At 42.1% G+C, this 21,483-nt stretch overlaps 1 protein-coding gene across 9 annotated transcripts in view; it reads left to right on the forward strand.

The window, feature by feature from the left end:
* The window catches only part of LOC111860956 (SLIT-ROBO Rho GTPase-activating protein 1), a 145,888-nt gene that overhangs the window by 98,351 nt on the left and 26,054 nt on the right, over nucleotides 1-21,483 (forward strand). For all 9 annotated transcript variants that reach the window (XM_023845139.2, XM_072709863.1, XM_072709861.1 and 6 more), the window contains 7 exons: nucleotides 5,919-6,101; nucleotides 7,002-7,130; nucleotides 10,172-10,393; nucleotides 11,572-11,673; nucleotides 17,240-17,437; nucleotides 17,635-17,719; nucleotides 18,624-18,651. In XM_023845139.2, coding sequence (XP_023700907.1) covers nucleotides 5,919-6,101; nucleotides 7,002-7,130; nucleotides 10,172-10,393; nucleotides 11,572-11,673; nucleotides 17,240-17,437; nucleotides 17,635-17,719; nucleotides 18,624-18,651 — 947 coding nt within the window. The remainder of the gene's footprint in view (nucleotides 1-5,918; nucleotides 6,102-7,001; nucleotides 7,131-10,171; nucleotides 10,394-11,571; nucleotides 11,674-17,239; nucleotides 17,438-17,634; nucleotides 17,720-18,623; nucleotides 18,652-21,483) is intronic.

Raw genomic sequence — 21,483 nt, forward strand, 5'->3', positions numbered from 1 at the left:
GATGGCGAGTGCAAGTGGCCAAAATCAGTTTCCTCTGCAGGGTGGCTGGGCTCTCCCTTAGAGATAGGGTGAGGAGCTCGGTCATTCGGGAGGGACTCAGAGTTGAGCCGCTGCTCCTCTGCATTGAGAGGAGTCAGATGAGGTGGCTCGGGCATCTGATTAGGATGCCTCCTGGACGCCTTCCTGGTGAGGTGTTCCGGGCATGTCCCACTGGGAGGAGGCCCCGGGGAAGACCCAGGACACGCTGGAGGGACTATGTCTCTCGGCTGGCCTGGAAACGCCTCGGGATTTCCCCAGAGGAGCTGGATGAAGTGGCCGGGGAGAGGGAAGTCTGGGTTTCCCTGCTGAGACTGCTGCCCCCGCGACCCGACCTCGGATAAGCGGGAGAAAATGGATGGAGGTATGGAAAGCTTCTGGTATAGGAGGGGGTGTTGCTCCGTCCATATCTGCTGATTCAGGTCTTGCGTAGATTTTCTCTTGACCGGTCCGCGCCGTCTCTCTCGTACATACTGTAGAAAACAGAGAATACCTATTATTAGAATAAGATATTTTTAATGTATAGTGTTTATCACTTGTATAAAAGAAATAATATACTCACTATATGGAGTTTTCTATCCGCACCGTTTCTCGTAGAAAAAAAAAACCCAGAATAGCTGAATCTCTAAAAAAAAAAAAATAATAATAATTATTTTAATGTATAGCGTTTATCATAAAACGTGTATAAAAGAAATAATATACTCACTCTATGCAAGTCCCGTGCAGTTTTCTCTTTCCAGTGGAGTAAGGCCTTGATGATACTTGGGGGAGGGGTACTTGTGCTTTTTTACCAAAGGAGGGAAACCCTGCTCAGCGTAATAAAAATATCTGCGGATAGTTATTCTTAGGATTCTTTAAGGAGAAATATACGGCCTCTCAAGTTTTATCTCATTTTCTTAATTAAGTCTATTTGATGTACGTCGCAGTGTTTTTCTTTTAACTCATATTTGTGCGCAGACAACACGCTCGACCCGGGGATGTACATAACGGGCGAATCGGAAAAACCAAAACTTCAAACAAAATTTACTGCAAGACAAAATGTCCAATTTGATGTGTGGCCCAATTACAGTTTGACCGGGATTTGACCTACACTGATGTAATATAACGGCTGCATGAGGAAAAACACAAACTTGAAACAAGTTTGAGAAAAACTCTACCACACACGACCAAACTGCTGCTGCAGGGGGTGTCAGCTTTCACAGGCATACCCCCAAACTGCCGCTAAGCGTTTATTGGAGGAGGATAGCGTCAGACCCATTTTCCCAGACCCACCTCCTCTCATTCTTAGCTCCAACTTTCTCATTCTCACAGAGTTTCTTTCAGTCTCGCGCAGCACAGCTCTCAGCTCACAGCTCTCCAGCATTGCTCTCTCCGAGTCCTTTGCGCTAAGCCCAAGTACACTCTCCGCCGGACCGACTGGGACCTTCCCAAGGTACCGCTCCACAGGCACCCCCGGCGTACGCTCACACTCCATCAGGTAACCGACCCACTCAGCTCCGTGCTCGGCACCATCAGCCTCATAGCACGGGGTTATTCCGACAAAACCCCACTCATAAGCACACAATTCACTCTCCTCAAAAGAAAATAATAAAATAATAATAATATAAAATACATTTAAAAATAATAATAATTAAAATAATTTAAAAAAATAATCATAAATACATATTTAAAAAATAATAAATAATTAAAAAACACACCCTCTCCCAACGTCACTAGTCGTGACGTCACCTGGCTCCGCCCCAGACCCGCCCACCCAGTGAACTTTTGACCCGTGACTTTTTTGACCTTTAGGTCATAAATCTTTTTGAAAGAAGCGGCATTCTCCATCTCTCTGGGGGTTACATTTTTGAAAATATAGCACCATGTAATTAAAAGAGCAGTTGTATAAGTTGGATTCAAATATAGTGAATGATAATGCAGATGTTGGGCTCTATTGTACTGATACCCAGAGGTGGGTATCGAGTGACATAGGACAGCAGAGTACAGCATTAAAATTCTGTGGCTTTTCAGGTCCTCAACCACCCGGTTCCAGTCGGCTGAATGTCACAGAATACCTGACTACCTTTTTCTAGCTAGCTGAATCTTGATTACTTCTATTTTGCTTCAGACTACCAATTTTACCTTGCATCCTTAAGGTTCTACAGGCATGTAATCCAGGGTGTCTGCAAGCTTTACCATCTGCTTCCTGGGTTGGGCTACTGGTCGATCTCCATCCTACAATGCATAAGTATATCTGCAAAACAGATGAATTAATAGATTTGACTGTCTGAACCAGATCATGTAGTCATGCAATCATTAAAATATACATGTAGATGTAAAAAAACAACCCCAAGGTATATGGAATTAGGTTTTGTTTGAGTGGATTGTTGCGATTTTGTCCAGATCAAGTCAAGTATATATTTTCTGTAGTTTAGCATAGTGGTTCTCAACGTTTTTGACTCAATTTTTACCATGCCAGCTCAGTCACGACCCAATATCAAGTACAGTGGTACCTCAGTTCTCAAACTCATTAGAACGCGAATATCTTAAAAGTCAAACCAACCAGTTCGAAAAAAAATTACCTAGAGCTCGATCTGAATCTTACACTAACTGAATACATATATTTAGACAATGACAGACAGTAACAGTAATTATCATATAATAAAATACATTTAAAAATAAAGATTTCTTATTCATCCATTATCTATACTGCTTTATCCATCAGGGTCACGGGGAAGCTGGAGCCAATCCCAGTATCATCGGGCGAGAGGCAGGGTACACCCTGGGCAGGTCACCAGTCCACCACAGGGCCAACACAGACAAACAGCCACACACACTCGCAGTCATGCCTATGGGCAATCTAGAGTAGCCAGTTGACCTAACCTTAATGTCTTTGTACTGTGGGTGGAAACCGGAGCACTTGGAGGAAACCCACACATGCACAGGGAGAACATGCAAACCACCACAGAAAGGCACGCTGGGTGACCTTGGGATTGAACCAAGGACCTTCTCACTGTGAGGCAACAGTGCTAGCCTCCGCACCATCGTGCCGCCCCATTTTTTGTATTCATTATTTTAATATTAATAATAACCCATTAATAAGTTTGATTATAATAATATTGTTGTGCTGAGCGGGGACGGAACGGAGACAAAGGCGCGGACGTCAGGGTATCGGGGAATACGGGGTTTAATTACAGGTAAGGCAGGCAAAACGCAGACGGACAATACAATGACCGGACTGGGGAAACAAACTGAAACGCGGACAAAATACAGAGGACTAATGATAACAACCAGAAACAGCTGATCACACGGGGATTCCACACGGGATTAACGAGGGGGCGTGACACACGGAAGGAGCAGACAATCGGGACAGGACACATTGTTTGGATACATTTATTTTCTTACTTTACAAATTACTGTTTTGATAAATGTGCTTAGATGTATCTAGTTTTTATTTATTTATTTATTATTAATATTTAAGGGTAATTTTTTGGGGCCCAGAAACCAATTAATTGGTTTTCCATTATTTCTTATGGGGAAAATTCGATCACAACTCGAACTTTTTAGGATTCGACCTGGAGTTCTGAATGAATTAAATTAGAGTTCTGAGGTATCATTGTATAGGTTTAAATTAATGCTATGATCAGTGCTATGATCTGCAGTTTTTACCAATCAATGCCTATTGCACAAATCTGATTGGATTGATTTTAAATTAAGCTTCTGTGGTTTGGCTTCTTGTTCACTAGTTTTACACTAAGCATTTGCAGACCCAAGACCTGTTTACATAGGTTAATTTGAGGATTGGGGCTGGGAAATCTGATCGTGGATCAGCATAGGAACTTGTTAGTTTTAAAATGCTTACATTTCCAACTCTACCTCGCGACTCTTTCAGAACTTGCTGACCCATGGGTTGAGAATCACTGGTTTAGCACTAGATTAGCATTTTTATGGTTAAACAACTGCAGGGAAATAAAGAGGATGACTTAATAGCTCTGTCTGAGAGTTCTTTATTGGTCAGCCTACAGCTCATATATCCCAAAATGAACTGAACCGAATTCCCAAATATTGGAGGGGAGATCTCTTGTGTTGGATGTTAACTGGGTATCCATCCATCCATTTTTTGTAACTGCTTGTCCTGTTCAGGGTCTCTGTTCAGCCTATCCCAGAGGCTACGGGCGCAAGGCAGGGAACAACCCAGGTTGGGGCGCCAGCTTATCACAGGGCACACTCAAACACTGTTCACTCACACAGTCACACATAAGTACTATTTGGTAACTCCAATGCACCTCTGCACATTTTGGACCTCAGGTGGGAAAACCAGGGTTTAAAACCCCATGATGACACAGGGAGAATATGCACACTCCATATACATGGAACCCTGGTGGAGACACCCAGAGGTGTGAGGCAACAGTGCTAACCACTGCACCACCATGTTGCCCCCTAATTGGGTATCCATCCATCCATATTCCATTATCATTATTTAGTGCTGGGTCATTGTGAGTTCAGAGCAAATCCTGGAAAGCACATGACTTGGCATCCTGGATCAGATGCTACGTCATCACTGTAGGGGATGTCATCATGCAGAGAACTCCAAGAGTATAAAATTACAAGTATTAAAAATGCTTAAATGATTAAAAAACCTCAGCCTCTCAGCCTGAGTGGGAGTACTGGCCATTCTGCCTTGTAGCCGAATGTAGGGTATCTAAACATTCCCCATGTTTGTTTCTTTTTTTAATGCAGCGGCTCCACATACTGGCCCATTGTGTGTTATAAATAACATTTGTTGAGGTCCAGTTAGTGATAACATCACACTTCATGGTGACTGCCTGCTTCCTGCAGTCCCGCAGCCAGCTGCTGAAGCACGCTAAAGTCATTCGGAGCAGCCTGATGAATTAGAGTTTTCAAGGACACAAAAATAGCGAGGTCATCTTGCTTTCCAGTCACCTAAGTCCATGTAAAGATGGAGATCAGGGAGTGGTGTGCTAACAGGCTTAACAAAGGACACTGAAAGCAGCATGTGGAAATGGTTTCGCTTACAATTTCTTTTGAATGGAAGTGGCTTGGCAATGCCTTGATTCAGTGGACCTGGGTTATAAGTAGGTTTGAATCAGCAGCCTATTACAAAGCTCTGATTTGAGGAGTTTGGCAATTTTCATTATAATGGGGATTTCAAATCACTCAGGCGTTAATGTAAGACTTTTAGACTATATCTGGAGTAGCCTGTAGTTCTGTCGGCTAAGACTTTACATCTATGATTGGAAGGTATCTGATTCAAATCCCATGGTTGGTAGAGCGGTTTCTCTGTTGGGTCAATGAGTAAGGCCCTTATCCCCTTGGTCTTCCAAATGTATGTCACTTTGGATAAAATCATCTGTTAAATAAATGTAAATATTACAGTTCAACTGCCTGTTAATTTTTTTAATGTCACTCTTGAATCTTTTCTTGAATGTAGTTTTCAGTTTGTGTTATGCTGTGCAATTGAACACTTTGGTTTAAGGTAGACATGAAGAATATGTAGAGCAGGAGTGACCAATCTTATCCGCAAAGGGACGGTGTGTATGCAGGTTTTCGCTGCAACTCCCTAATTAGGTCACTAATTATAGGACTGATTGGCTGAAGAGTCCTCACACCTGGGTTTGAACAGCTGACCTAAAGGTTATCCCAAAAATCTGCATACACACCAGCCCTTTGCAGATAAGATTGGCCACCCCTGGTGTAGAGGCTCTGGAAAGCATGTTTTAATTTGTACCCAGCTCATGTCTGAGAGACGTGACTAAGTGTGCAAATAATCATGCTAGCAAAGCAATTAAAATCTGAGGCTGAGTGTGAATCTGGATGTGCTGCTGAGAACCCAAGGAGTGGTAGAGCTTGTGATGAGATGCCTTTACCTTCTGGCCCCCCAGGTGATGAAGACGTATCACATGTACCACACAGAAAGCATGAGTGCCGAGTGCAAACTGAAGGAAGCTGAGAAGCAGGAAGAGAAGCAGGTGGGGCGAGCAGGGGACCCTGTCTTCAGCATCCGCATGGAGGACAAGTATCAGAGGCGCAGCTCCATGAAGCGGATCGAGAAGATGAAGGAGAAGGTCTTCTTAATGTCATTCCTGTAGTATATGATGATGTCTATACCTGTGTTATGGCACATCAGGCCATATGGCTCAGAATAAGACTTGTTTAGTGTTCACTGTCAGGAAGACTGTGTGTTTCCTTTGAGTGCACACTTCTGTCCAAATCACCTCAAATTGATGGGCATATGAAAATATTTAGGTTAAAACCCTTTGTCAAGTCCTAGGGGAGGCCAGAGACCCAAACCAGTGATCTTTGGGTCATACATTCTGATTAACCACTACTGTACAAACTACCCATTTTGGTTATTCATTGAGAGAAGACATCGTAAAATATCTGTGCCCATTAGCACCCCCTCCAGGAGGTACTTCTGTTTCATGTAAAACCTAGACACTTAAACCAGGAAAAAGTTATTCTAAAAACAGCTGTTTAACAGGCTAATAAAAAGCAAGTACAGTTTGGTTCATCAGGGTATGTGTTAATGCAGAGTCCATAATAGATTCTGTAAGTTGACATCATGCTTTTAAGTGACAGCAAATTGCACTGGTCTAGACTGCTCGCATCTGATGAGCCTTGGGTTATCTGGAGCTCATCTGGGAAATTGCTATCTGTGCTGAGAAACGCCATCCCCTCACAGGAGAAAGTGGGATTGTGTCTGAGCCTCCCACTGCCCAACATGAAGGCCTAGGTGGAGTGAGGTGCAGGTGTTCCATCCATGAGGAAGAGGTTCTGCAGGGACTTTGTGTATCAAAACTTCATTTTTGCTTCTCTGGGCCATTTTCTCAACATGCTGGTCTCTTTAGAAGCTCTGCTCGTCAGCCAGTCATCTAGGACTAATGAAGGCTTTGAGGAACACACAAATTACTGTTACCTTTGTTCTAATATCCCTTTAATCTGATTTTTCTTCTCCTGCTCATCAGCGCCAGGCCAAGTACTCTGAAAACAAGTTGAAGCTAATCAAAGCACGGAATGAGTACCTTCTAACTCTAGAGGCAACAAATTCCTCCATGTTCAAGTACTACATTCATGACTTGTCTCATTTAATTGATGTAAGTATGGAAGAATATCACATATTTATTCTGTTGACTGGCATTTTCTCTTCACTAAAAGAATAATACTGACAATTTCCTTCTTAAATCCTCCCAACTCGCCTTGTCAGGGAAAAAATTCAAGTGAAAGATTCCTCCCTGTATCCCCTTCTGCAAACAAAAGTGTGAAAGTGGCTGTGCTGCATAGAAAGTGGTTTTATTGAAACTGGTTTCCAAATCGGTTTGTCAGTAAAACGTTGTGCCAACTGAAAGTGTAACCACCATCCCTGAAACAGCAGTATTTTCTGGGGATAAATGTCCACTTTATTACCATTTTGTGCACTTCCCTCTGACCATGGAAAAAATGACTTAAACATGTAGGAGGGTCAGGTGCACTGGTGCATTGGACATATTCCTCATTAATTCTTCATGCTACTGCTAATTCAGTACAAGAAAAGAATTTCATTAAAAGTACAGTAGGCCCATTCATAGAACACACCATCGTCAAGTATCAAATACTCTCCTGTGGACAAGGAATGGTAAATAATACACTGAAAACACTGAACATGTCACATTTGATGAATTACTCTTTTGCATCACCCAATGAAGACTAGTATAGAGACTGACAATCCTCTACTGATGTATATTTTGAAGGGGAATGTGTTGGGCCCTTCCCTTAATGACCTCAAGGTGTCTGCGGGGTATTAAGTCATAAATTCGAGTTAAACCTTGAAAGGTCTTAAATTTAAGTTTTCTAAATGAATTTTTTAGTCTGATGTTGAAAAATATTTAATTTATGTTTAAATGTGACTGACTCAAGGCTTACTACAAAGTCAGTTTAGCCTGCTTAGCTGGATTACTTGGTGTTTAACACCAATTTTTTTGTGTTTGTGCTAAAGTAGGATGGGCTATAGCTGTCAGAACTCTTGTTACCTAGTTATCTTCTGCATGGCTTCGTCTTTGAAATTAAAATATTCAAGGATCTGCCACTTTTACATGCTGGGAATGTTGGAGAATGGGACATTAAATGTCTTAATCTAAGTCCATTTTTCCTTTGGGTTGACCGAAGGTACTTGCTAGGAAGATTTCTCATAGTCACCCATGCCTTGATTGTCACTTTGTAGAGTTTGATTTATTATTTACGAATCAATTTTTGGACATTTTTTTAAATCAAAACTTGAATGAAAAGTGGGTGTAGTCACTGTACTGTAAATGTATGGGTATGGATTCTACGCATATTTCCGCTTACAGTTTGGTCTTAAATTCGGCTTGAAGTGGTATTTACAAAGGTCTGAAAAAGTCTTAAATTTCACATCACTATCTCTGCAGACACCCTGGATCTATAGATTGATGGGGAACATTTAGGGCCCTTCCTCTAGTGATCTACAAATTGAAGGGGAATGTGTAGAGCCCTTTGCCTAGTGATCTGCAAATTGAGGGGGCGAACATGTAGGGCCCTATCCGTAGTGATCAAAAGTTGGGGGGGGGGGGGGGGGGTGTTTAGGGCACCTTTTCTAGTGATCAAGAGATTGAGGGGGAACATGTAGGACTCTTCCACTAGTGATCTAGAGAATAAGAGAAGAACGAGTTGAGCCCTTCCCCTAGTGGTATACAGTTTGCTCAAAAGTAATACATTATACAGTGGTTTTTATGAATTTGCCTAATACAGAAAAGATCTCTGCCCCAGAAACCAGTTTTTGTAAGTGGTTGTCTGTTTCAGCCGTGGTGTGTCAGTAAATTCTGGACCACCTTGTGGTGTTACACTCCCAGCTGGGTCTCTGTTTTCTGCCCTAGAACCGGTCCATGAAAATGGGTCATATAATTATGAGACATATTCTTTTTTAACCTCAAGAATAAATATTCCATTCCTAGCCATGTTGGTAGTGCTTACAAAAGTGTAGCAGCAAGGTCAGTTGAGCTCTGATTTCCCATTACAGAGAGATAGATCATGACTGGTGACCCCTGTGACTCACTAGTCTTCTCCCAAATCCCCTGACCTCCTCAGCTGAGATGATTCCTTTTTCCCCAGGTATAAAAATGAGCTTTGGGTCACCATGGTGATCATCTGTCCTTCAAACCTGAATAAGTGGGAGTCTGACTGGCTGGTCTTATTCTGTTTAAATGTTTTTATTAGTGCTGTCAAACGATTAATTTTTTTAATCAGATTAATCACAGGGTTGCTGTGGATTAATTTTGATTAATCACGATTAAATATCATTCATTTTTAATCTTTATTAATCGCATTTCATTTTTGCATGAGCAAACAGACTCAAGAAAAAAGGGAATATATATGCACTTAACATGTTTATTGAACATCTTGAACACATGCACTGTCACATGCACTGCATCTTGAACACCGTCTGCCACAGAAGTGCAATACCATGGACCCATATCAAAAAGCAAGATTTTTTGCTTAGCCGGACAACTTGTTGGATTTAAGGTACCTCAGTTTAAATGGCCTTTATCTTCGTTCACTTACAATTAGCCCGAACTACCATAAATTCGACAAATTATCTGACTAATCAGGAAATCCAATTCTAGCCCGGTTAATTGCCATTGTTAGCAATATCAGTTGATAACACATTACGCACGGTGCTTTACGTATAAAACTCCGTAGCAACACGTCCACAGATAAGTTGGATGGTATAGTGTGTGCGACCGATTTAATGAGCCACAAATGAGAAGTAGTGCTTAAACAGTATAAAACTACAACTTTCCCTTTTGTTGATAAAAAGTGCAGCCATCTTGGATTCTGAACTCGGGATCCTCTGTGCTGCTCCAAGATATTTCTCGGATCTCCAAGAAACGGGAGCACGCATGTCATCACTTCCGGCTTCAAAACTCAGAATCCGACTCGGAATACGAGTTCCCGGGGCAAAAGGAACGCACCAAAACTGCCTGAAATAGGTTGACAGAGACATTTCAGGGATTTTGAGCCCTAGTTTTTATATCTAGCAGAAATAAAGATAGATGAGGTTAGTTTCTAGTGGTAAATCATGTTTCAAATGGAAGCCATTTCCCAGCAGTTGGTTGAGACTGGGTTGTGCTGTTCTGTTGGGCAGTGCTGTGACCTGGGTTACCATGCCAGTCTGAACCGGGCACTGCGCACCTACCTCTCAGCGGAGTACAACCTGGAGACATCCCGCCATGAGGGCCTGGACATCCTGGAGAATGCTGTGGACAGCCTGGACTCCCGCAGCGACAGACAGCGGTTCATGGAAATGTACCCCACCGCCTTCTGTCCCCCGATGAAGTTTGACTTCCAGCCACACATGGGTGATGAGGTCAGTAAATAATGCCTCTTGCTGCAGTGAAGGAAAAGGTTAGAATGTTCCAGAACATTTGTGTTTACACTATAGCACTATATTGTGTTAACATTTGTGATAACACTATAGCACATTTCCCTAATTGCATTTAGTCAGATTGTTGGCTGAAAAATCTCTTTAAATAAGATGTATTTTTTGGGGGGAGGGGTTAAATCTCCTGAATGTAATTAGCTTTTAATTGCCTTTGTTACCGCCAGGTTTGCTCTAATGATGGAAAAAGGCAAGCTCACCAAATTAGCTAAATGGCCACCCTTAGCCTCAGGATAGAGACCTGTGCGGGACGGATTTTTCAGTCCCGCTCCCGCAAAAAATATATATTATTTTCTCCCGCTCCCGCCCGCAGTATTCAAGTTTTGTCCCGCTCCCGCCCGCAAAATCCCGCAGGTAAACATATAAGTAGTTTTATTTTTACCGCTTCTTCCCGCTACTCTGTTATTTGTTTCACTTGATTTCCTTTTGAGTATATATAAAAAGAAACGGAAAATAAACAAATTTGTTTCGATTTATTTGAGTTTAATTAAATGGAATGATGAACATGGACACGAATGAGGAGCTTTTCAGAACATGCCATCCCGTCCAAGCACTAGGCTGATTCCTTCTTGGGGTGTCCTGTTACGTCCCCCGGCACTCAGAGCGCGGCAATTGTAGTTTCTGTAGACGATTCGCCTGTAAATTATTATTTTAATTTAGTTGTTCTTGGTGCTTTTGTGCAGTAGATAAATAATAGAATATTTGTTTTTAATAAATTAATTTTAAGATAATTCCATTTTGCGGGAGTCCATTAATTCTATTCTCCCGCAACCTGCACATACATGAGGACCTTACCACCCGAACCCGCATTCACCCATTAAATCTTGTCCCGCGCCGCACTCGGTGCGTTGGGTCCCGCGGGAGTGCAGGTCTCTACCTCAGGATAATGTTAAAGCGCACATTTACTGAGTCATTGGGGTTTTTTTTTCAATCCTACATTAGATTCCTGGATTTAAATCTGTACAAGTGAAGAAATAAAATGGTGGATTATCCACTTTAAACATAATTGTCATTTTTGTTATAAAAAAACAAACAAAAAACAGATCTAAGAACGCCTGTGAGCTGAGAGGGTTTCCTGTCACATGACATACTCTCTTTCCTATTAGGTGTCACATATTACTGCCCAACTTCCTGTACAAGCTGAACTTGTGCTGAGGGTTCAGCAGCTGCTGTCCCGTCTCGCCACGCTGAACATTGAGAATGAAGAGGTAACTCCTGCCCTCTCACCAGTGACACTGGAAGACATGTTAGTTACAGGATTAGAGGTGCTGCATTCAGGTAGCGTAGCTGTTTATCAACACTGACCTCCCATGCTTTCTAGACACTGACTTGCTAAAATCAATTGCAGAACATCTTTGTTCGGAGAGTGCTTCTTTTCTGGGTGCCTTGGTTTGCCAGACTAAAAGTGCCGCCAATTAGTGCTTTTGGTTAGGGGCTATATTTCATTGCATAGGTGCCTTCTGGAAGCTGCAGACATGGATACATACCAGTGCCATCGAGGGCCTGTTGGCTGACAATGCCTCAAATTGCCATTTCACACTGGATAATCCAGAATGTTCCCAAAAGCATAGGCTTCCCCTGGCTTATATAGCCCACCATAAGATGCTTTTGTTTCTGTATAATAACACGCTTGCTTTTTGCCTTTGTCTGAGATCAGTGGAGGGAGAGATAATCGTCTTTCAGAGTGCTGCTTAACAGTTTCACATCGGTCTCTGTTAAGTAGCTGAGCCAGAGCGTGACACAACAAATGCAATCCTTGTTCTATGTTCTGCTTCAATGAAAACTCACCGTAGCTTTTTCAGTCTTCATGAATTAGGTCATAAAATTCTGATGCTTATTTTTATACTTCCTTTTGTAGTTCAAGGCACATAGTAAATATAAAATAATGTAGGTCCTTTGAAAATGCCTGTATTTATACTGTTAGATATGAAGAATATTGACAACATCAAGCCTTCACAAGTTCGTCTGGAAAACTTCAATCTGACCTTTCCTCCTATCTGTGCTTCCTTATGTTTTTGTTGCAAGCAGCTGATTTTTTAAAAAAAATTTTTAAATGAGACGTTCTGGCAGCACATATGCCAGTTGGCTATTGCTGCTTGGTCTGCTGATGGTCTTGATTATAAGCCGAGAGGTGAGACAGAGGAAGACACCTGCTGCTTGGCTAGCTTAAGATGATACTGTTGAGATGGAAATGGTGACTTTTTGCTAGTCTAACTCCACAGCCTCATTCACTTGTTTTAGCCTAACTCTAGTTTCTCATGTTAGTTTCACCCTAGTGCCTTGTTCCCTGGTGTTGACCTAACCTTAGGGCCTAGTTCCCTTATGTTAGCCTAACTAATGCGGCCTTGTTCTCTTGTTAGCCTAACTCCAGGGGCCTTGATCCCTTGTGCCAGCCTTACTAAAACATCTTATTCCCTAGCTTCAGGACCTTGTTCCCTTGTGTTAGCCTAACTTCTGGGCCTTGTTTACTTTTGTTAGCCTAACTCCAAGGTCTTATTCCCTTGTTTAGACCTCAGATTTAGGTCATATTCCTTTGTTTTGACCTAAATTGGAGGCCTTGTTCCTTCAAAATGATGTAACTCTGAGCACTTGTTCTCTTGTTTAGACCTAAATAGACAGCCCTGTTCCTTAGTGTTGGCCTAACTCTGAGGTTTTGTTCCCTTGTGATGTCTTTCCATTCTCCATCAATTGCCAGACTGCCCATTCAATCACCCTTTACTTAAGACCAGAGTCCTGAACGGCTGCTGTCAGCTCTCCACTTTTGGATGCTTTCTGCAGACTCAGACATTCAGACCTTGGCCATGCATTGCTGTTCCTGTAATGCAAATGTGAATCAAAGTACTTCCATTTTTACCTGCTCACCAGCAGCTATTACCTCCATAAACTTCTTGGCAAATTGACCTGCATACAGTAGCTTATCAGAATAGACTCTATACTCTATTTATACAGCCAGCTATTTAGCATAAACATCTGCTTCGGCAGTATAATTGCAAAGTCTCTTTTGGGATTTAAATATTTCAGCCACAGATCTGGGTCCTTACTTTTGAGTGTGATGTTTGGAAATGTCTCCTGTTACAGCTGATGTGCTGTGCCTGCAGTGGGCATGGTGCTACAGTACATATAGCCTGAATGAATTGAGTTCTGATTGTGGGTGGTTCAGCCAGCTGAGTGTGAGTAATTGTGGTGATGGTGGGACCCAAATACAGTGCAGGTGTTTTTTTTTCATTTACCTTCCCCCAGATGGGGTTTTCAGATTCCTGCTATTCACCACAGATTTCAGACCATGCCATTCCAAATTATTGGTACGTGCAGTTCCCTCTAGATTTGTTTGCCTGAGGTGTGGCACGTTGTGGGACACTTTTACCTTCCCCTTGCCTGGCAGCAATTGTGTGGTCAGGTGGGATGTACCTCAAGAGTGATAGATGAAAGGTTAAATAATCACAGAGAGCCTGCTTCTAAATGTTATATTGCAGAATTAGACCAGAGTGTTGTTGATGATCTATTTATTTAAGTTCATAGGCTCTCTGAAAGACAGGAAACCTTTTTGTTCTTTATTCCTAAAGTCAGCTGACACATATTAATGAATGGAGCATAACCTCTAATCAGAAAAAAGCCAGATCAGGTCCTGTGAACCCCCCTCCTCCCCCCACTGAGGTGCCCTTGAACAAGGTATGGCTGTATATGAACATGCGCCTGTATAACATGGTGAGTCACCTTGGATAATGGAGCAGTTCTCTTATATAGATGAAAATAACAGACATGGAAGACTGATGTATATGATTTCCCTGAAATACTGTGCCAAATCTGTAAATTTCCTTTAGCTTCAGGTGAAAATGCTTTTATTTCTTGTTTAGTGTAGGTACAGTAAGGTCTTCTCGTGAATAATGAATGAGGCATATCGCACCATTACATCAGTAACAATACCGCAGCCACCTCTGTCTCACTCACCAAGTTGGGAAACATTTATACTTAAGTCTTTGTGCTGATATTGTGTTCTGTAGCTGTTGAATCTTCCATCTCTCCATCTTCGAAGTGCAATTCTTGCTGAGAGTCAGAGTGGCAGCATGCTTAGCAGTACAGAGTAGTCCTGCCTTATGACTTATCCGAATATGTCAGTGCTTGATATGGTTATATAAATGTGTAGGAATTATTAGCTCAGGTAAATTTTAATATCTCCACCAATATGTTTGAATTAATTAAAGTTTAATTAATTATTATTTAATGCTGATTATTAATCAATTGTTATGCCGAATGGTCGGCTCCTCCAAACTCGATTGCGGTATCCCCGTGAGTCTGTTAATGTGAGACTTAAATGGGATTCACTAATTACCAGTATCACTTAGTAACCTGGGTTAGAAGGCTCGTCCACCGAGCTGCGTCACCAGGTAATGTAAACGATTGGTAGCGAAGCTCCCCTCACGGCCGATGAGAGAGAGTCTCGCGATGTTTCAGGCGAGTTCGAGGTTCAGAGCGTGTAGCAAGATCGCACAGAGGCAGGAACTTATTCTGAGTACTCAATGACGGAGGCTGAAGTTGTGTAAAAGACATGCATTTATTCCTAACTAACACTACAACTAACATAAGACAGACATTACACCTAACACACACAACAAACACGAAATAACGGAATAGAACAAACGATGTAATTATGAAAATGCAATGACCGGATTTAAATGAGTAACCTTAAATGGGAAATACTGTTCTGCAAAGCAAGCACAGTTTGTGGAAACACGACCCTAAAGTCTTATAGCAGGTTAACAGAACAGCTTAAGTTGTTAGAATGAAAGGAAGTTGGTTTACTTGGTTGAAGAGTGGGGGGGGGGGGGGTCTTGGCAGTTGATGGCAGAGCGGCTGAGCTGATGGCACTCAGGAAGGCGCGGCGTTTGGAGCAGTGGAGTGGAGCCCCTTTGGATTCTCTCTCCTGGTGAAGCTTTGTCTTGGGTGCTGTTCTCTGTTCAGCTGGGCCTTCACCGGAGGACTTCTTGTGGGCTTCTCTTCTCCCGGGCTGATGGTCTTTTTCTGCGCTGCTGATGGTCGTTCTGCGCTTGATGATCTGTTTGCCCCGGCTGATGGTTGTTCTCCCGGGCTGATGGTTGTACTCCCCTTTGTTCTGAGGTGCCAGGGTTTTATGATCTAAAGTTCATGAATAGGGATGACCAGGAATTCGACTCCTGGCCCAATGGCTGGCCATCCATTTGGCGGGCTTTTGGAAGGGAGGGTGTACCAGTCCTTTTGGGATTTATGACTTGACTGATTCTCCCTTGACTGATGATTTTCATTAAGCTGTTATAACCTTTGATACATGCACTTTTATGGTAATCACTGACCAGATTTGGAATCAGGGGTGATTAACAATCAGTTTGACACCAAACATGCCATACCAGCTTCACAGGTACATACCTCATACCATCTGCATTAATTGATTAAACAATTAATTATTGTATCTATGTGACTGATTCACATCAGTATGGGATACAGGGGTTTTGGGTTGCACCTCAACAGATGTTACACTTTGTGCGGATATTACATCGAATATTCCTATTACAAACAGCACATCTTATCCATAGATAGGTGTGGCCGTTAGTTTGTGGTAATATCAATATAAGTTGCACATCTGGAAACAACATATTTCGTTTGGTGTGGCTTATGCCAATTCATCTTCTCCAGAATGGATAAGATACACCTTAATTCAGTTCTTTTAACATAGCATGTTAGAACAAAGAAACTTGGTGACGGTCCACCAAGATCAGATAAGGACCACAAAGGAATGTTGGAAGAGAAGGGGGGGTTTTAACAAAGAAGACTCTCTAAAAGTTAGAACACATCGGTTACACAAATTTTCCAGATTCGTCTGGTATACCATGAGAACATATATACAATGGTAGCTATACCTATCTATTTATTTAAATTTATATGTGTTCAAGTGCAAAGGGGTAAAATAGGTGATACTCCGTGAACATGGTTATAAGGGTGGCACACAAAACACTAAGATTGTCTAAGGACACATACAAACATAACCTATCTGTATATTGAGACTAGTAGTCGTTAGTAAATCAATATACACGGTATACAAAAGCCAAACTTAAATGAAACTTTCTTTAGGGTGTTGGTCTGTTCGGTGAGTGGTATGCAAGACAGGATATCTGGCGAGGGGGTTGTGTGCCAAGTCGAGGGACCCCTGTCCATTAGGTCCACTCTGCTTGTCTGTAGGTCCCTAAATCTTTGGGCAATAAAAGTTGGAGTGCTGGCCTCCCTTGTTATCTGTGTGTGTTTGTGTGTGTTTATATGTGTAAACCCCCCTTTGGTGCCTCTCGTACCAGGCTCGGCCTTGTCTCAGGCCACCTGGAATTTAAGCCCTCTGATATGTGCATGTGTGATCCTACAAATGTTTGCTAGGGCTTCGAGTTCTCGATCTGAGTGTCTAAGTTTTGCATGCGATTCTTTGGGTTTCACCTGGGTTTTCTTTCTGCAACAAGAAGCCTAATGTTCTGTTGTACATCTGATTATATTGCTCAATGTGTCTCCCTTGCAGTAGGATGGGATCAGAGCTTATATACTGCCTTTCAAATTAGTCTGGCATAGGATTTGAATGTCTCTTTGTGAAAAACAATGAGAGATGCCACATGGCTGTCTTTAGGTCATTTTTGTGAAACAAGAAACACAATTTAGAAAAGGGTTAACCATGACATAACACTGGTGTTTGTTGTCATCTGACCAATTAAAGTAGCCTCTGTTCAGGCCAGTACAATTGTCTCCATCAACATTCACACACAGATCAAGAAGACACTGGAGGCCACCCTGACCACCATCCAAGACATGGTATCTGTGGAAGACTATGATGTTTCTGAGAGTTTTCACCACAGCCGCTCCACAGAGTCAGTTAAATCAGCTGTATCCGAGACATACCTCAGCAAGCCAAGCATGGCAAAGAGGCGTGCCAACCAACAGGAGACTGAGCAGTTCTACTTCATGGTGAGCGTTCCCTGGTGTTACTGCAAATGACACTAATTTGAACCCAATGAACGCAATGAACTCTAATAAAGCAAAGGCTGTTTTGGGTGCCGTAGAGAGAAAAATCAAGTCTTCTATGTCCATCACCCCGGCAGTGTTTACAATCTTGTTGACAGCCAAACAGCTCTCGCTACTTAGCTGTACTCTGCTTCCAACAGAAGTTCCGCGAGTTTATGGAGGGCAGTAACTTGATCTCCAAGCTTCAGGCTAAGCACGATCTGCTGAAGAGGACTCTTGGAGAAGGTAACCATTGCCATGCCTCTTCTCTTTATGTCTGACCCGGTGTCACATTGTGGGGACCAACTCTTCTTTGGACTGTGTGTATGGAGACCTTTTCCAGTGAATGCAGTTAAAAAACTCAAATAGGTAAATGTCTTGTATTTTGTTTGGTTAATTATAGCATGTTTCTTCTGGCATACAGGAACCGAGCTGTACCCATACCGTACCGCAAAGAGGGACTAGTTTTCCAGTTCAGAAAGGTTGGCTCAGTAAGAGTATTGTGGACATAAAACCGAAGAAACGCCTATTTACTGTTCACGTGGTGTACATCATGATTTACTGTGTGCTAATTTCCACTAGCATGTCTGTGAGAATTGCCGTGTTAGCATAAAACACTAGCACAGTTAGGATTCAGTTGCGTAAATTTGCATTATGAATCCATTCTGTTCAGCTGTCTATAGTACGTTATAAAGTAGGAGGTTCTAAATTTTCAAGTTCCGAGTTTTTCGGAACGCACCAATGCATCGTGATGTGTGATACTACTAATAATGAATAATATAAAGGACATACTGGATTTCCTTCAGGTAATCCATGCATAGAACACTGATATCTTTGTGCATTTCAAACCATTAGATAGTAGTGATGCAACCAGCTAGTACTGTAAGTAGGGCCATGTCAGCATGGTTATGCCTTGGCTTCGGCTCGCAAACCTTGCAATGGAAAACCACCAATTTGCAGCACAGCTCTGTTCTTGGTGACAGTGGAGAAGCATCATTATGTTTAAGGTTTGGGCTAGATAAGGGTTAAAGTTGGTTATCATGCTTATGCCCTTAGAAATGAATGGAGAGTCCCCACAATGATAGGAATGTATGCATTTATGTGTATACCATGCGGTACGCTCGAGACTGTATCTTCTCCCTATCTCCAGGTCATCGGCCTGAGCACATGACTACCAGGTGAGAGGCAAAGAGAGATTCTGCTTTCAGTACAATCCAGGAGTCTCTGCTTTCATTGTGAACAGCATTAATTCTCCCTTAGTGCTCCCATTCTTTAACCTTTAAATTACTTGTGGTGCTTCTCCAAAGAGCATCGTTCCCCATTCCTGCAGTTGCAGCTGAAGCTGCATGTTACATTTTGTTACTACAACCATGGTTAGCTTGCAGAGCCTTCTAAAGAGCTGTTTTCCTCAAGCACTTCTTGGTATGTTTACAGGTCTTTATTAGGTTTTATAAGCCTTTTTGAAATTTTGAAATGTAATATACTCTCCTCAGTGTGAGTGTGTCATGATAGTTTTATTTCCCACTGAGTTTCTAGCCAACCTTGACACATGTGCTTCACAAGGCACATATTATATGTGTGTGTGTGTGTATATATGTATATATTACATTGAGGGGACCAAATGTTCCCCCACAATGTAATAAAAACCAGTTATTTTGATGTTATGGGGACAATTTTTCAGGTCCCCACAAAGATCAGTGAACGCAATCAAAAACCTAAAAATGCCAAAAGTCTCGTACTTTATTTGATTACTTATGGATAAGGTTAGGGCTGGGTTGGGATTAAGGTCGTCATGTTGGGATTAATGATATCCTCACAGAAATGAATGGAGAGTCCCCACAAAGATATAATTACAAATATGTGCGCGCATGTGTGTGTGTGAGAGAGAGAGATAGAGATACTATGAAGGATCTCCCCAGGCACTAACTGAAAAAGTTGTCTGCTAAATATCAGCACTAGGGCAGGATAACTTCAGTCACAGGCCTCATCAGACCGCTCCCAAACTATGCTGTGTCAGAAATTTACTGTAGTACAGGGATGCAGCATAAAGCATGGTGACCCCAGAAAGACTCTCAATCTTTCCTCTGGTTTGTGGTACCTCAGTAAGGTGAATGCTTATTGGGAGACAACCAGGAGTGAAGCACTCACACAGGAGTCCAAAAAGAATTGACTCCTTGATTCCTGATGGCTAGGAAATGAGAGTAGACAACAAAGCTTTGAGCTACAGACTGGTTAAAATTTTCTCTTTTGAGTTTTCTGTGCTCCTGTCAAAAATGAAATTTAGGGGACTTGAATGCTGGCTGCTCTGAATGTGGCATGTTGATGCCTGCCATTATTGGTCGCTATGGTGTTGTCACATTGACAGTTGACACCCTGCTCAAATTGGATTATTATCACACATATATAAATTGTAATATTTATGTGTCAATGTAATATATCTATTTAGTGTCACTCAAGTTGATCCTTAATACAGACGCTCCTCTACTTACAAACGACATACGTTACGAACGGCCGTTCGTAACTTGAAATGTTCGTAAGTCGTTATTCAACATCATTTTAATGGTATACGCAAGTACAAAGAACTAGGATGCTGGGAGTACACACGCTACGCTGCTGCGTGGATGGAGTACCGGCTGGAGTACCGGCCAGAAGTTGTACTAGGTGGAATTAGCACACAGAAAAAACAACTGATGTGACGGACAGGAAACGGGAGCCCAACGAACACAATTTGGACCTGCGTGAAATTGGCCCCCCATATGTTTCAGATTTCAACCAAACAAAGTGCTACATATGAAAAGCATATGGATGTTAGCCGCTGAGAACCTGAATTTATTCAGCACGATCTTGAAATGCGTTATCTGGCTGGTGAGGCTGACAAAGTACGTACAGCTTTGCCGTGGAGTCATCAAACGCTCCACCTTCCGTTAACATGAGAAACACGAGCCTGAGCACTATACGGCGATCACGTAAGAGGTATAACTCAGAAAAATAACAGTACAGACAACTTTTAAACGGCACAAACTATTGAGACTGATTCGGAGGCAAATGGGGGGCTAACTTAACCGCGGAGTCACATGACTAAGTAAATAAGCAATATCTCTGCACGGAAGCAGCACAAAGGACAGTTTTAACGGCACAAACCGGCACAAACGATTGCGATCGGTTTGGTGGAAATCAGATGCAAATGGGGGGCTAACTTCACGCTGGTGTCACGTGACCATGTAAACAACATTAATATCTCAGAAACTAAAGCAGCACAAACAAAAATTTTAACGGCACATATGATTGAGACCAGTTTGGTTGAAATCTGAAACAGATGGGGGGGCAACTTCACGCAGGTTTGCAGACCTCTTCGTTCGTATGTCTGAAAGTTCATAAGTTGAAAGTTCGTAAGTAGAGGCATTTTGGTAGACTACTATGTTATAACAAAACACATTGCATTGGTATCCTCTGGGAGTTGGGCAATAGAACAGAGTAGGAGCGTACATGTTGTAATACATCAGTGAGAAAATATACCTTATTGATGAAATGCTGCCCTATCGTGTTTTTGTATGAAGTGTGCATACAAGAAATAAATGGTTAGGTATACTGTTATGTATACAATTTTTGCTTGCCAGAAAAAGATAGCAAATAATAAAATTGCTACCTGGAATCTCTCTCTCTCACACACACACAAAGTATGGAGTGTGGCGTGTCTCTGACAAATTCTCAGAGAGCCAGCAAACCAAGAGAAGTGCAATGCTGGCCCCCAAAAAGCTGACAGTCAGTGAGTTTGGGGAGCATGAATGAAATAGACACGCACTCGAGGGATGTGCTCACTATTCATTATTATTGTTATTGTTCTTATTATTATTATTCTGGAATCCCATCTGCAGTGCCATGTACTGCCTGCGATATGCTCCAGGCCATGACCAGGACAAACAGTTAGAAGATGGATGGATTAGTTATTATTATTACTGCCCTTATTAGCAAAGTGAAGCTCGGTCATTTTCTACTATTGGACAGAGAAT

The sequence above is a fragment of the Paramormyrops kingsleyae genome, chromosome 3 (genome assembly GCF_048594095.1).
Source record: "Paramormyrops kingsleyae isolate MSU_618 chromosome 3, PKINGS_0.4, whole genome shotgun sequence".
Classification (NCBI taxonomy): domain Eukaryota; kingdom Metazoa; phylum Chordata; class Actinopteri; order Osteoglossiformes; family Mormyridae; genus Paramormyrops; species Paramormyrops kingsleyae.